Source organism: Pygoscelis adeliae, unplaced genomic scaffold (assembly GCF_000699105.1).
Source record: "Pygoscelis adeliae isolate BGI_AS28 unplaced genomic scaffold, ASM69910v1 Scaffold114, whole genome shotgun sequence".
NCBI classification, from domain to species: Eukaryota; Metazoa; Chordata; class Aves; order Sphenisciformes; family Spheniscidae; genus Pygoscelis; species Pygoscelis adeliae.
Window position 1 is genome coordinate 4,497,631 of NW_008824587.1, and position 16,976 is coordinate 4,514,606.

At 47.8% G+C, this 16,976-nt stretch overlaps 1 protein-coding gene across 1 annotated transcript; it reads right to left on the bottom strand.

The window, feature by feature from the left end:
* Positions 1–1,023: 1,023 nt before the first annotated feature.
* On the bottom strand, positions 1,024–15,777 carry FAM73B (family with sequence similarity 73, member B). The gene is made up of 15 exons (XM_009322100.1): positions 15,538–15,777; positions 14,656–14,866; positions 13,588–13,700; positions 11,097–11,214; positions 10,460–10,599; positions 8,784–8,901; positions 8,498–8,598; positions 7,898–8,013; positions 7,364–7,436; positions 6,611–6,697; positions 5,855–5,953; positions 5,205–5,339; positions 4,394–4,447; positions 3,331–3,447; positions 1,024–2,698 (listed from the first exon to the last, which is right to left on the bottom strand). Exons 1-15 carry the CDS (start codon positions 15,631–15,633, stop codon positions 2,498–2,500), a joined length of 1,779 nt encoding a protein of 592 aa, XP_009320375.1. The 5' UTR covers positions 15,634–15,777; the 3' UTR covers positions 1,024–2,497.
* Between the last annotated feature and the right edge of the window lie 1,199 nt (positions 15,778–16,976).

Sequence of the window (16,976 nt, forward strand, 5' to 3'; positions counted from 1 at the left end):
CAGCATACCCTATTTGCAATAAGGGCTAAGGAAAAGCATAAAGCTGTAATAAAACTCTTTCTTCCATTTGATTGATCAGGAATTCACAATTTCTTAGCTTAAAAAGCCGCAGTGCAAGTTAGTGTTCGCTTCATGGGGACCCTGTTTCAGCATCCTCTCCCGCAAGGATGCAAAAAGACCAAAGTCAGCGGCCAGTGTTCCTGTCTGTATACAAAGCAGGCAGGCTGCCCCAAGCACTGAGGCCAAAAGACACTCAAAGTAGTAAATAAATACACATAAAACAACTCTAAAAATGAGAAATTAACAGCATTGATTGTTTAGAATTACAATCCATCTTATTACATTAATCTTCACATTTTAGCATCTTTTTAACCACTATACAAAGCTGCTGAAGTTACTCTTTCTTCTAAACCAGCCACACAAAAGCACAAAGCACTATAAACATTTCTTTTTGGCAAAGTAACTTGCTTTCAGAATATAACATACTTTTGAATCACAGTTTACATATAGCAGGTGTGTCGTGCTAATACAACATCCTCTGTTTCCTCTCTCACTGCATGCTGCCAGGACCAAGACACCTCAGAGACCTTTCCTAGTTTCAATTGCTGTCTCTTAAATCCTTCTCATAACAGTTTATTTCATGCAGCCTCACTTGGGTCAGCTGCTCCTCACTTTTGCCTCAGCACTCTCTTGTTTATTGTATTAATCTGGTCTTCAGGATAAGCCACATCAGTTTGATGTGCTTATAGAGCAACAGATGTTAAGTTAATCCACTGATGGGGATTTAAGTGCTCTACCCTTACCCTCTTGCAAGCATCTCAGGAGCATTTATCTACTCCTCTTACATCCTCCTGTTTACTTTTTCCCTGCTTACTTCCTTCCTGCTTTTACCAGCAGAGTCCACGTTAGATATCTGAAGAGGAAGAAAGAAGACATTTGTATTCTCCAAGCCCATGCACTGACTTTCCACTCATATGGAAACTCCAGATTCTTACTTTTTTTTTTTTCCCCTTGCAAAAATATGGCTAGATAAGACTTACGCCTTTTACCTGGAACAGACACAAGGGATAACTAATCAGTCAAGCCCATGTTTTTGTGAAAGTACTCATTTTCTTCTCCCTGAAGACCTCCTCATTCTGAGGCTGGGACTTGGAGATGTATGTGGCCTGCAACAGGAGAAAGCACAGGCTGGACCCTCAACCTTCATCTGTGGCATTGCACTCACAGAGGACTCGGCAAACCGCTGCAAACCTCACACAAAAGCCAGGACCGCCTCGAGTTCAGCACACTCCACTGCCACCACCCTACACTAGTATCCAACTCAGCATGTGTCCCAAAGCAGCCGGATTTCAGGTGCTGGCTGTGCAGTCAGGATCACATCATTCGATAAGAGCCCTTCCCAGCGCTACAAGGTCATACATGCACATGCATTTGATCTATGCCCAAAACTACGCTACGTTTCTTCGGATTGACAGACTACAAAGAGTCGTTTCCTCTCTAGCAGCTTGATCCCAGCTCTCCAGCTACCTGCACACATAACCCCTTTTGTACATCACATCCAACGTCTACACCTCTTACTGCCTTGTGCATAATGGGAATAGGCACCACACCATACCGGTTCCCTCTGCTTGTGTACACCCCACACCTCCTACCCAGCGAAAACTGCTGCTGGCTCATTCTGAAATACAGCAAGGCACTCTGATGGATGTTAAAGACTTTGTGCATGCACAGGCAGGATGCAAATCCACCCCTTCCTCACACTAGCTTGCCTTAGGGGCAAACAAGGCCTCAGCAATCTCCTAAGCGAGGATGACCGCCCCACAGAGCCCGTCATCTGGCCTGCAAACAGCAGCAACACAGAGGCAACAGACCAACTTCCTTAGAGCTTCAGACTGGTTACAGAAGTCTGCATTTTACTTCAGTGCTTTACAGAAGTATTTCTTCCTCCCTGGGAAAGAAATCTTTGCTAGTCACATTGCATGTGTTAAAACACGTAAGGTAAAAATCAGCAGTAATGTCTGTAGAAACACAGCAGAGAAAGAACGATAATAAAAATCCCAAAGCAAACAAAGCCTCCTTAAGAAGCTAAGGGTCAAGTGGAGAATTTACCAGTGATGTTCCTGCTCCCACAGACAATCGTAAACGTCAGGGATCATCTCCCAGAAAATGCACAGGCAAAACGGGTACATATATTGCCCTATTCAAGAGAATTGGGCAAAAATCTGGGCCCAGGCAGTTCGTGATTTGTATGACACATTAAAAACAATAATAATAATAAACAGGAAGGTGGAACAAAGAAGAAATTCAAACCATAAGCTGGCAAGTGGTCCTGGATCCATCCCAGCAAACACTACTGGCTACAAAAAGCAGAAGGTCCCACCAGGTTGCTGTGTGTTGAAATAGTCTTGCTGCCACCACTGAGCATTGCAGGTAGTTTTATCCATCGCTGGGAGGAAAAAGGTCCTTGTACAAAACTGTTTTCCTCCCCTGACTGACGTCAGATGAGCTCCTTCAGCGGCTCATTTTCATGAGGAAGCGTGCCGTTCATCTCAGGGGAAGTCTCGGTGCCCAGGTATCCCAAGAGGATCTCACTGCGCCGCCGCGACAGCTGCAAAATGTCTTCTGCCAGTGACTGCACTGTTGTGTATCTCACATTGTCCAAATCAAACATGTCCTTCAGATATTGTACTATCTGGTGCTGCAAAGACAAAAGGAAGGTTTACAGTAAAGAGACTTCCTCCCACCTGCAAACACCAGCTGCCTGGGCTGCAGCAAGCAGAGAACCCCACAAGGAATTTTGCACATCTGCCATCTGAGCGAAGATCTGCTTCAGGCTGGGTATTACTTTTGTGGCTAAATCCCCTCATGCCTCTAGAACGGGACAGCAAAGCTCATGAAGTCAGGAAAGCAATGCTGATGTCCATGGCAATATCCATGCAAACATTTCATGAATGCAACACAGCCTCTCATGATATTATCTACGAGAACAAGAGGATTTAGGCTTCAAGATCAAATACATAACTTGTAAGATCCCATGTACTCTTAGACAACATATTCTCTCAGCATATGCGCCCGTAACCTTTTCCAATACTGATGGTATAAATTGATCTCATCACACATTTTTGCTATCAGCTATGGTAAACTGTGATGGGAATTCTTATCAATCTGAATTCAGCAATCTGCATCTCAAAAAACAGTGATTTTTAGAAGGCTTTTGTACATAGACAAGTTTCTTAATGCCACGTCAGTCATCAAAAGCACACATCTGCAGCTTTAAGCCTGAAGACAGCATTAGTCCCACACAGATTTGGTACAGAGAAGCCATCTTACCTTGAAGAAACTGCAGACTTCAGATAGCTGCTGCTTGGGCCCCAGAAAACCAAAGGCTAGAACAGGACTGACATGCTCCGATACGGAGTAGAAATGAGAGATAAAGCCATCTGGTACCTGACACAGGGAAGGGAAGAATTGGTCAGTCTCGGTTCTCGGACAGAATTACCAGCTTATTCCATATCAAATTCCATGCCAGAAAGCACCGTGCTTCAGTAACTGAAGTTAAAAGCTACTTAAGAACATCTCTTCCTGCAGAATTACATTTATCTTTCAGATCCCTTGAAGGATGACTAGAGCTTTCTATCTTCATGTTTCTAAACTACTATTTCAGGAGGAAAATAAATAGAAGAAAATGAAAGGCAACCATCAGGCAGTCTTCATAGACTCTATTTATAATCTCCAGACCAAGCCAGGAAAGGGCATGCAAATATCCAAGCCAGAGCTACTACATGACAGCACCAATACGCCTTCCAACGCTCTCATTTCTCTTTGTACCATCTCGTACCAGCTGGTTGTGGGACAGGAGCTGAAAACTTGCCAGAGGCCACAGACCCTGTGGCAGAACTGGGGTTGTGAAGTTGCGGCTTCCTGTTCCCCAGGTCCATGAACTCATGGACTCTGTGATACTTTAGAAAGCCACAGATTTAAGGGAAACGCATCAAGTAATAGCCAGTCAGCAATCAGCGCTGGGAAGCGGAGAAGCGCATAAGCCATTCGTTGCGCTGCCAGCAGGGGAACTACAATTCAGGGGCAGCCCCTTGTTGCTTGGTGTCTGTGACCATTCCTACGGTACTGTGAGCGGGGAGAGGGAATACCAGACAGGCAATGATGTCTTTTTAATCCTCACATTAAGAAAAAGGGAGAATAAACTCAGACTGATTCAGCAAGACACTGGCATGGCACTGGAGCAATGACGGCAGGACGCCAGTGCTCTAAAGCATCACAAAGAACATGATTCAGTTCAGTCTTATACCAGATTTTGTATTTTGTCAAGATCTAGGTGTTGTCTTTTCAGCTTCAAACACATTAGATTCTTTCCCTTTTAGTTAATTTTGCTTACCATCAGAAGCCTCCTTTTTGCTTTCAGGACTGACCAGCAGGCAGTTGCTAGAGCCTACAATGAACGGAGAGAGACCATCAGTTACTGGAATTACTTTTCAAAAAAAACCAAAAACAAACCAAAAAAAGGTTTACCAACACATTGCCATCAAAGTATCAAAGCAGTGGCCCTTTTGCACCAACAACTCTAAAATTAGTGACAAAATCGAAGTGAACTGGAAGCAGATTTAGCCACTCCAGATCCATTCCAGAAAAGCCAAAGTGTTTTTGAAGATCGCTAATATGATCTGACACAGCTGCCAAACACCCCAGAATGCAGACTGTAGGCAGACAGCTGTTAAAAGGTGCCTCCCAACCATCTTCTTCTCAGTCTATGAAACTAATCAGTCTTAAATATGCAGCTGGGGGCCAGGACTAGAGGAAAGCGCTGCTATTTGAGCCTCAGTGTCTGCGGAGGTACCACCAGAATGAATGGCCAGGTGCAAAAACCCACACTTGTTTTTCCCTACATTTTGATCCTCTTATCCTCATTCATGAAAATATGCGTTGTCATCTTTTAACATCTCCATGGCATCACTGATAAATGCTGCTAGAGAAATAAGTCTATTGGAGCCAACCAGATGCTTTCAAATTAAGGAAAGCTTTCCTGTAAACAATTTACATGTGCCAGAAGATTGTTGCTTAGAGCTTCAGGAAAGCATGGTATTTCTAAACAGAAAATTCAGCTCAGCCAGGACAGCAGAGTTTATACTCTTTCCTAGCCTTGGCACTGAGATCTCATGCTCAGCACAAAGATTAAGCATTTAACGTACTGTCTCCTTGAAGCTGTCGGAGAGCCATCGGTTGCGCAGCACAGCCAGCACAGAGGAGGGAGGGTTCTCCAGATCCTCAAAAGCATCCATGAGGATGAAGTCCAGCACGATATCAAAGAAACTCATGCACACCACCTGTCAGAGAGCAGAACAGTCAGTAAAGGAAACAGGTTTAAAAAAAGGAGATAGACTTTACTCTTTTGCTTTGAAGCAACAAAACGTAATGAGATGAAGTTTGCCACCAAGGCAGGAGGACTGTACGCTCAGTGTGTACACTCAGTTCACAGCCCCCAGAGAGGGCCTGGCCAAGAGACTTATTAATCCTGTGTCCAGGAAAAGCCCGGTCAAAAGGCAAACAAATCTTACAGACCTACGGACAGTAGCTTGTGCCCTCTAGAAAAAGTTGGGATTTTGAGCTGGGGTTTTGGGTTTGGCTTTTTTAACCACAGTATTGCTGACATTGCTGAAGGCAAGGTTTGCCATGAAGTTTAAACACCCCAACAGCCCGTTTTCCCCCCCAGCCTCCCCAACAACGTACGATTGCAAAATAATCGTATTTCAGCAGCAGTTCTTTCACTCCTGGGCTGTTCCTACATATTCATTATCCTCCAACTCCTCTGCAACTTTCTAGAGAGAACGTCTTTACCAACCCCTCTTCCCTCCAGCTCCTGCTGAGTGGTCGGCCAGGTCTCTTGCTTCAGTGCATACTGCAGCATCTCCTCGTAGCTTTCCAGAAAAGCTTTGGGATTCTGGGAGAGCAGAGAAACAAAACACTTCAGAAGGTACAACAGTTGCGGGCACATTTCACCAAAGTTTGACTACTCTATTTTGAGCTAACATCAACATCAATGCATGCGACTGGCTGAAGTTCTTTGCCAAAACACGCTTTGTGCAGAGAGACTTTGTTTCTGGGAGGCATGGATTGCCCCAGGTTCAGCTGTGACTCAAAGCACCTACGTTGCTCCACTTTCTTCAAGGAAGTAGCTAGAGACACCTGTAAGCAAACCAAGCCAGTAAGGGACTAACGCTGTGCAAGCGACGATCTCCCTGTTTAGGGGATAACCAGTGACTAAGCCAGTGATCTGAGAGCTGGTATGTGGTTGATTCTCTTTTCCCTTTCCTATATTCCTTGAGATGATGCCATTGCTGATGCACAGCCTGTACCCTCTGTTTGCTCCAGTGAGACACAGTATCAAACCGTGGACAAGAGCTGCACAGAGAGGTTCTTTCAAGAGAATTTGGTTAAACAAGATTAAAAGCACGGGCATTTTATTTCTTGCAATAGTCACCAGCATACAGATGAAGTTTTCTCCTTCCAAGACACTGGAAAAACTCCGGGTTGGGATGGAGGAACAAGTGTCCCTGTGCTCACAAGACACAGCTGAGTTGTTATACAAACTTCCTACCTTTTCAGCTTTTGTCATCAGTCCTATCACCATTTGCTTCCCAACCTCCCCAAAAAACAGTTGATTGCTTTCATCCTCCAGCAGCTCCTGCAAAGGGAACACAAGAAGTCTCCTGTGAACACCTACCCCCGCATGAATTCTGAGTTGGGAGAAGAAAGGACAGGACACAAAGCAGTGCAATGCTGCATACACCACTATCGTTAACATTTAATAAGCTGAAGTCTAGAAAACAAAACTGCTCTCTCCAGGAAGCGAGTTTAAAATTAGGCTGAAAGACTGGAATCAGCAAGAACAGAGGCACGGGAGCCACAGAGTGGCAGTAGGGCCAGGGCACAAAAGCTGCTGTTCAGGCTCTAGACATACATTGCTAGGATGCGGATCGCAGTAAGGAGAAGGAAACCTTGCTCCCCCACTTCAGAGGTTTGACTCCAGCCCAGTGAAAAGCTCTTAAGTGGGAGTAGCAGCTCCTGGGCACCTCTGAAATCACCAAACTTACACTTCCCAGAACTAAACTAGTGTCAGTGGCCATGTAACCACCGCTCAAGCCGGGCACAGCGACCAGGGGATCCTCTCCCTCTCCAAAACGCTTCGATCAGGACGGGATTACAGTTAAGCAAGGGGAGCTTGAGCTGCTGCTCCTTCTGCTTTTACTTGCTCTAGAGGGGCAAAGACTTCACCCTTGCATGGGAAGAGGAGAACGTGCTGCTGGCAGCAACACACCGCAGCAACCCAGGAACCTCGAGCTGTTCTCACCTGGAAGGCCTGCCTGACGCAATGCAGCTTCGCGAGGAAATCCTGGTCGCTGTAGCAGCCAAGGAGCTCTGTCCTAGAGGGAAAGGGGAAGGATTGCATAAATTTCAGCTCTCCCAATGTCTGTGTTCCTAACAACTATGCTCCCCTAAAAAAAATAATTCCCAATCTGTGCCTACGAGGAAGTAACAACTGCATTCCCTTTGTACAGGTCACTGGGGGACCAGACCACCTCTGCGAAGGCTATTACAGCACAGCCACACAGAACTATGCCAGCCAGCCACACAGAACAGTCATATTTCCCATTATTAATTATTTCCCATTATTAATTTCCTGGGACAATTACCCTTTCTTAACATGTGTCCCCTAAAATCTGGGGCTAGTTCCCTAGCAAGTCTGAACCAGCAGGAAGGATGCTAAGAGTTTTTGTCCCCAAAGCGTTATTCTGGTTATAGGGCTGCTCAAAGGCAAATAACGTGTTCACGCTGCTCAAAGGAGCCTTGACACAAGGACCCACAACTCCAGCTGGCACTTCACCTCAGCGTCCGGCACGCAACTTTCCCTTCTTTCACTAACTGCAGAGCTTCTTCATAGGCTGCTACTGGCTTAGAGAGGTGGAATGGTATTTCCTCAAAGTGGAGAGAGTCAAAGAGCTGTAGAGGTGGCAAGAGGCATGGAAGAACAAAATGATCTTGTTAAATATTTGCAAATACTCAGAGACTGCACCCAAGCAAGGTATGCCTTCTTCAGCTAGCAAACTTTTGTCAGTGCCAGTTATTTCATGCAAAGATATTTCTTTTCCCAACAGTTTCAAAGCTGTCTCGGCTCTAACACAGCTCAGTATCACCTAAAATTTACACAACCAAGCCACATTTCATTAGATTTACAGTACTTTCCTAGCTATTATGGCATGTTTTCTACAGTAGATAGGAAGATTACATGGAAATGCTGGTTGGAAAGGCCTGCACCATGCCCCTAATGAAACAGCTTTTCCTAACATCCATCATGAACCTCCCAGCTTGGGGCTGTTGCTCCATGTTGTATCATCTTCCTCTACCAAGATGTGTTTGGCTCCACTGTCTTTGTGGCTCCCCTCCAAGCAGCTGGATTGCTACACACAGCTGAACCTTAAGTCACCTCTGCTGCAGAGAAGAAGGAGTCCTCGGAAATTGAGCTGTCTTCATCATCTGTCCGAAGCCGCAATGACCCATCCGTCAATGGAAGCATTAAAGTCTTCTCTGGAGGAGAGGAAGAAGCTGCATGTGTCGGAGTTTATGGACTACCACTCCTCTTAGCCACTGTGCTCTCCCTCCCACCCCCACAAACAGCATTTTGTCACCACTTCATTGCCTAGCTTACAGAAAAGATGCAAAATCAGAAAAGAAACTGGCCTTCTAATGCATTTCTAACCCAGCTCCCATACCCAGATCCAGCAGCATGCTGTCTGACTGAAGCGAAGACCCAAACTCTTCCTGGAGGTGGTAGGCTCGGTGCAAGAGGGACTCCAGCTTCTCAGCGAACTCCCTTTTCTGGGACTCCTCCTTGAACATACATAAATGCCACCCTTAGTTAGCCAACTGAGCAGAGACAGATTGACAGCACAAATATGGAAGGAAATTTTCAGTAAAATGGGATTTACAGTTTGCAGATTAAATGATTTAAGAAAAACAAAACAAAACGAGTGAGAGAGGATTCATTAATCCTACAATGCAGCTAATAACACAAGGGGAGGGAAGCTTCTACACAGCCTATTCAAACCCTCTGGCTTTTTAGCTTTACAATTTTGTTTTCCTGTTAAAAAAGGAAGAAAAAGCTTTAGAACTTTAACGTGCCATCCAGAAAAACAGGTATTTTAATGAGTTATAGATCACTTAATTCTCCTGACTTGTCACTTTAGCCTAATTTCAAGAGGGAATCACATCAGAAAACCTGTGTTGAATACAACAGAGTATCCAGAACTGGATAACAGAGTAAGAGTCCTTGGATTAAGGTGCTGGGCATAAGCAAAGTTTGCTGTAAGCAGCACCGGAGGAGGGGGGGGGGGAGGGGGGGGAAAAAAAAAAAAAAGCCACTCTCCAAGCAAGACTTACACAGCATCTTGCCTTCATGCCCCTGTGTCTGCGTGAGTATCTCACCCAGAAGATAGAAGCATTAACAAGAAGCACAAAATCTATTTTGATAATGAATCAACTGTTTTTAAGTCAGTTTTAGAAGTACTATAGGACTCTTCAAGGACAGACAACAAGAGAATTTAGATTTGACTTGGATAAATATTATCCACCACAAAAGACAAATATCCCACATACTTACTACACCAGGCCCTGTTTATAAGAGGCTGGGAACACTTTTTGCCAGCGAGAACTCCTGGAGAGTTGGGAGTTTAGCTCTTTTCACAGTCCTGAGCTACAGCTGCTCTCTTTAGCTTCATGATTGTCACTGAGCCTTTCTAGTTTGGATCTCCTCTTGTTAGAGGTCTTCCCTGCATAGTCCTCAAGTCCAAGACAACAAGGCGTTGTCCTATAATACTTGTTTCTGTAGCCGTAGGCAGAACGAGTTACACATCCCCCTGACCCGCTTGCTCAGTGAGCAGGGGCATACTTAGCTTCTACCGAGTTACCACTTCACTTTACTCATTAATACACGCAGGCAGCCAGCCTCTGCTTCTCCACCCAGCTTCCTAGGAAGTGACAGTGACCATCAAGATCTCCACTTTCAAATGTGTTAAAAAGTTACAGACACAACACTGCCAAGCAAAAAGCTATTTCCTTCTCTCCAGTGCTGTATTTGTTACAGTCTTTTCCTACCGCAGCCTCTGCTGCTGGAGGACTTGCATGACAGTGACTGACATGATGCTGGAAGGTGGGTAGAAAAGCTGGGGAACGAGGGGGCGAGACTTATTAAAAAGAAAAAGAAATTAACAACACCCACTCACATTGCATAAGGAAGCCACAGATATAGACAGCTCTTAAACAGAGTCTGGCCCAACTCTGCCCTTAATTTGCTCTTCTTTTAACCTCCTAATTACTGCTTCCAGCACCAGGGCTGGTCTTTCAGCGTGTTCCCCCAGCTGGCAAACGCAAGGGAAAAGTGGGGACCTACCTCTGGGATGTTCTCAGACATGCTCTCTCGTCGTTTCTTGCTGTCCCAGGGCACGGGGGTGCTGGTACTAGCATTGTCCCTCTGCCTGATGGTCAGCGCCTGCTCCCACTTCTGCAGGGCCTCCTCAAACAGCTCCATGCCTGCCAGTACAACCAAATACAGGCTGTGACAGTCCCAGGCCACTTAGGAACAAAGCGATACAGCATGAGCCTTTGCTCACTCAGACAATCCAGTGAAGAGGGAAGCCTCTCCCCAGCTGATAAGAAAGAACAAATGTATTCTATTTCTTAGATTAAGAATTTGGATTAGAAGTTAAGGAGGACATCCCCAAACCGGTTAAAACATCAACCGCGTTACTTCCAAAATACTGTTCTCCGCACAAGGTGAGCCTGTTGCTCAAAGAACAGTATTTTGGAAGTAAATTATTCACTGAGAAAACAGCGAAATGTTTCTTTAGGAGAAGAAGATGGGATTTCTATAACTAACAAGTGACCGAGTTTAAGTCAAGAGTGGGAGAGCGCTTCCTATTAGAGCTCTGCATTGAGCTGCTGATGCTCTATGTCAATTTACACCCTCTTTTTGCACTCACAGTGATAAACAACCCTCCCAGGGTGATGTTACCCTTGTGCTTGTTTACCTTGAACGTAGAGGCTTTCTGCACTGGAATCACCAATGGCTCCAGCATCCCCCATTGCCTGGGCCTCCCACATCCCTGCTGAGGCTGGTGTTGGACTCGAAGAGTTGACTGCTACCATCTGCAGGAAAGCAGCAGAGAACAGCAAATACCTTTTGAATTCTCTCCAAGGGTAGCAGCGTTAAGACCACACAAACACCACCACCAGTTAAATCTGAGTTATAAGCCATTTCCCTTCCCCACGTTTGCCCTTGCGCTCCCCCTTACTGGTACTCCCTGGCCTGGGAAGGGGAAGGTATCAATGGTTACCGGCTCCCTCCCACTTGGGTTTACGCTACGCTGTCAACTGCCGAAGAGCCGTACGGCGCTGAGAGGGGAGGCGAGGTGAGAAGTCCTCCCCTTCTCCACCCAGCACCACAGCCGTGTCTTTGAAAGGACAGAAAGTTGCGTGGAAAATACCTTCCCAACCAATTTACACTGAAGCTTCACTAGGAAAAGGCAAGCTGTACAACGGTGAGCACTAGCAGGAGAGCACTGATGGAGGTGACAGCCCGAGAACGCTCCAAAGCAATCGCTACAAGGATTTTGATAGAAAGTTCATGTCAGCCGCAGCTGTCCGTACAAAAAACACTGGAAGTGGGCGGAAGCAACCACAGTCCAAACAAAGGAACAGATTACCAGCAAAAATACAGCTGAGGACTTTGGCCAGGGGGATCCTCGCTCTTCTCTTTGTAACCAAACCTTCTCCTAGGAGGGCTGGGCACCAAGATCCACACGGCAAATTGTCAGCTTTCTCCAACTTCACACTAGCGCGTAAACGTCTTTTAAAGTCTGACCCAATAAAGCGCTGGGTTCAAACACTAGCAATGACCAGTGTTTTCATATGGCTTAGAGAAAGATGTCCAAATGTGAGCCTGATACTAGAAAAAAGCTACAATAATCATCTGACAGATGAATTCTTGCCCTGCCTCCATTGATTAATCTCTGTGGAGTTGTTAATAAATCACCTTGAGATCCAGAACTGCAAATCATCAGTTCACTGCTGCTGACTTATTTACTAGATGGCAAAGAGCCCCAGGAAGCAGACGAGAGAGCAGGCAGAAACTGCAGCTGTGCGAAGGATGAGCTGTTTTCCCATCAAGTAACATGAAAGCAGTGAGTACGGTGTCACAGACGCTCAGCTCCCACACAATGAAGGGGGTACGGGAACAGATGTCTCTCCGTGTGGATATCCCCACCCATGCACCAGCAGCAGAAAAAGGAATTTAGATAATTTTTTATCTAAAGAGAAACAGACTTCAGCGATACAAAACCCAGACAGCATCTGTGGGAAGGGAGAAGCCGCGGGGGAATTAAATGGACGTGAGAGTCCCTGCAGGGGGAGGGAGGCCAGAGCTGGACACCACTTGGTCCTCACTGACACATCCCATCGTATCCCAGTAACCCCAGGGGAATACTGGTGCAGGGCTGCACGCCCAGCGCCGTGCCGGCACTGCCGCCTGCTGGAGACACACTTTGGCCAGCACAGATTTCTGGCAACTTTCTGGTGCTTTAACCGTACAGGACAAGCTAAAATACAGCAATGCCTGCACATACTGTAGGGTGTTGGTGGCCGACAGCTCCCTTCGAAGGGGTGATTTTTCCCTCTTCTTGTCCCAGCATTGCTAACCAGCCGCCGAGCCCAGGCGGGTGATGCCAAGGGGGTGTTTTGCAGTAAGTCACAGTACACGAACCTGCAGAGGTTCGCTTGTGCCGCCCACTGCTCCAACAGCACTACACGAGGCTTTGAGCAGTGGGGATGTAAAACAGGTCTTAAAGCCACAAATGCTCCCCAGAGCTTCTGCGCTTGGTCTCACAAGAGGTGGATATAAGCAGTGATGGCTTCTCCTGCCTGGTTAAGCCTGAATTACCTGTATTTATAGGCTGCTTTTGGCTTTGGAGGAGGTAGAATGACTAGGCTGTGTTCTCAACCTGCACTGCTTCCCGAACAGAGCTATCAGATTTTGGTAGTTAACTTGGTTTTAACAACCAAGCAACCTGTGAGCAGCCCCAGCAAAGGAGGGCTGTACTGGCACAGGGGCTGCGGGGCCACCCAAAGCCCCACCACGGAGGGAAGCAAACAAGCTCCCAGTTGCTGTGAGACCCAGCAACAACCCAGCCTCCTTCTTGAGGGGGTCACAGACAGCCCCGAGGAATCATGGCCATGTCCCACACGCAAGTCCCTCCTGCAGCCCCTCGTTGGCCAAAGAAGTGGGATGTACCCTGGGGCTCTTGGCCACGGGAAAATGCTGCTCTGATTTCATGCAGGCAACTCCAGTCACTGTGAAGTTAATATCGGAACACACCCTACAATTACACTGTAACCTGTTCTGCTCAAAGGTTTGGCTTTATCCATCAGCCAGTGCAAGCCCAAGGACTCGGTGATCTTGTTACAGGTAGGTGCACTCCTATCTCCCAGCGCTGATTCTCCCAGCCCAGCCAAGAAGGTCCTTACCGAGGCGAGGCTGTGGGAGGAACTGGAATGTTTGCTGGGCTCGATGGAGGAAATCCCACTGAGCGTGTCATTGCTCTTGCTACCAGGACTCTGGACTCTCTTGCTGGAGTATCCTGCAGTTGGGAAGGTCAAACAAAAACAGGATTTTAGGCCAGGTTCACTGCAGCTGTGAATAGGGAGGGGAACATGGCCCTGTCAGGTGTGACTGCGGATGGGCAAAGCAGCATCCAATACCTAGAAATGAGTCACGGGTCTCCTGTATGCTCTGTTTTGCTCTCAGACACTAGGAGAGGTGGTATCAGTGGGGATCTGAGGCTGAGGAATGAGTATTTATTCACCGCTTATGGATGGCAGGAGGCAAGCACAAGTGGAAAGCATCAAGGAAGAACTCCTCCAGCTTCCCTCAGGCCAGGCAGGGCATGGACATCGCTCCCTTGGTTATTATTAAACATGCTTAAAGATTTTCATATGTTTCACAACACAAATGCTTAATCCCTAAAGTGCTTTGCTAAGGACGTCGGTCAGTCTTACCCCAAAAATCAATACAAGCAGGTGAAGAAGGTGCCCACAGTCCGGGAGCCACCGCAGAGCTGGGCAGACACTTCTGACTCCCCAGCCTGGCCCAGGCCACCCTCCTCTCCACCACCCAACCTCACCAACGCGGCTGCGCACGGGACCCCTGGGTCAGGCGTCATATTGGCATCACCGAGATCAATACGCAACCAGGTCACCGTGTGCCCCAGGCCGTTATTATCGGGGGAAGCATGGCGCAACGGGTCCACAGTCTTTCTGTAGGAGGGGGATGGGAACTGCAAACCTTGGTGAAAACCTCGGTGTCACTTTTTTCTCGCAAGGGCTTTAAGCTCAGGGTCTCTCCCTTTCCTCTGCTAACCCTGTGTTCGTGGCACTGTGCTTCAGGCTTCTAACTTCATTCTGCATCGATGCACTATACAAATGGCTTTGCTTTCCTCTCCCCTCAGCTGTCAGGAACTTCCCATCGCTCCCTGTACACCCTCTTTGCTCCCTCAGGAAAAGCTTTTGGGGATTTTCCCTTTTTGCAAGGCCAACCTTTCTTCACGGAGGAGACCCTTCTGGTTGGCAAGATGGGCACGGTGATCCCTCCAGGCTTAAAGCCGCACTTCTCCGGAGCGATCTGCTTCTTTCGACGACGACGACGCTTCAGCTGATGAGCTGTAAGAGCCAACGCAACTGTCCCGAGAGCTGTAGCAAACAGCACCTTACGCAGGCCTGGAGAGAGCCGCAGCTGAGAGAAGACAGACTTTAAACACAAAAGATATGAAAGAGCAACAATGAAAAAACAATTCCACCACCCTCTTTTTGTTTTTTTCATAAGCAGTCTTAAACATAAGACACCTTGGCATTCCCCCTCCCACCCACAAAACACAGCCCCTGCTACACAACTAAGACTTAGCAGCAGAGAAACTGCAGAGCATCATTTTGACAGAATCTGGAGAACTTGGTCTCAATTCTCATTGCCAAAACACCCTGCAAAAATCTGCACACGGCCCATAACAGATGCAATCCAGGTTACCCAAATTCAATTCTTAAACCCAGGTATGTAGCTGAGCTTTATTACCCCAAGTGTTGCATTACTGCAAGTGGGAAATGTATTAATCATCTTTAAAACAAAAGTCTTTTTTTAGTGCCTTTGAAGAAAAGAAAGGTTGAGCCTGTGCATTCTCCTGGGAAGGGATGTGGGAAGCCCTTCTCTCCCCTCTCCCTACGCCAAGCCCACCCTGAGCAGCTTCCTCCCACCACCCCAAACTCTCCATGCGATTCTTACAAACCCTCAAACTGCCCAGATCCCCCAGCATCACCCCGTCATGCCTCTGTCCCTCAAAACTAACACAGACTCTTCTCTCTCTACAGACAACCCCCAAAGAGAAAACCCAAGGAACCCGACAGAAAAGCTTTTCCTGCTTGTTGTACCTGCCCGAACGTCGTGTAAACGAACACGGGGATCTCTGCCACGGTCATTGCCAAGGCCTGGATGATGGACATTCCCTCTGTCCTTCTAAATGCCATGTCTGAACAAGGATCTCAGCACCTCCAGGAGCCACAAAAGGGAAGGGCACTTGCGGATGCTGCGTGAGCTGCTCACAAAGAAATCCAACTTTTCTCTGACATCTGGCTCAAAGTCCTGGGGTCGGCCTTCATCCAGCAATCCTCCTCCTGCAGGAAGAGGAGAAAAATCAGGTGAGTGAAGGGAACACACGACCTGCACCTCCTTGTACTGCACTTCACAAACCACACACCGGGTCACTTGGAGCAGTAATGCCGCTAGAGCCAAGCAGGAGATCTAAAAGCATCTTCTCACTAACAGCAGCAATTTTTTTGCTTGTCCTACCAACCACAGGGGCAGATTCCCAAACTGCTCTACAGCAGCAGCAGCCTTGGACTCGATAGCTGCCGGAGATTTCTACATGCACCAGAATTGGCTGCACATGGTTGGGGGGATTTTGTTTGCAGACCCCATATAAAAAAAAAAATTATTACAAATAACCATATGTACGCTTTCATTGTCAAAACTCTGCTTTCATACAGTTTTCTGTGCATCAAAGACCAACGAAAGGGTGTTTGCCCAGGAGGTTTCAAAGCTGCTTGAGTTTACTCAGAGCTTTGCTGGCCGTGCTGGGAGCTGGAGGAGGGACAAGCTTCACGTCAAGGACAGAGCTACAGAAGAACGTATTAAACCAGAGGGAGTCGTCTCTTAAACGCCACAAAGTTATAAACCCTTTGGCCCCGCTCCCTGCCAGGCCAGCCTTTGCAGCAAGCCTACCCTGCCGCAGCGAGGGGACGCTGCTCTTCCCCCGCGTGCGGCCGCGCTCCAGCCACGCCGGGCTCTGGCGTCTCCCCACGCCGACCAGATAAACCCCCCCCAGGTGTTACAGCCGCACGACGACCCCCTGCTCCTGCCAGACCCCACGGCTGACAGCCACCTCACACCCCGCGGCCCGTGGGTTGGCGTAACCCCCTCTGGGAGCCACATTTGGATATGGTCTCAAGGTGGCTGGAGCCTGCAGGGACCAGACACGGGCGACGGGCCCTCCCCACAAGGTTACACGCAACATTTTGGCCAGAGCAGAGATGAGAAGAGCAAAGCGCAAGAAATTTTGGGCACAGAAAACAGCCCGGGGGTTACTACGCCTGGCTGAGGGGTACACGCAGCAAGGTACCAGGGAAATCCCTTCGTCCAGGGCATCTCGCCCACAGCCCTGCCTGCCGTGGGCTCTCATGGCGAGGCAGTGCCGGCACCCCCGGGGCACGGGGGTGTTAAACCCACCGGCCAGGCAGGGAGCTCCCCACGGGACTCCCCGTACCAGCGCTGCAGCAAGCTGGGGGCCTGCAAACGGGGCTCCCCGGGCCCT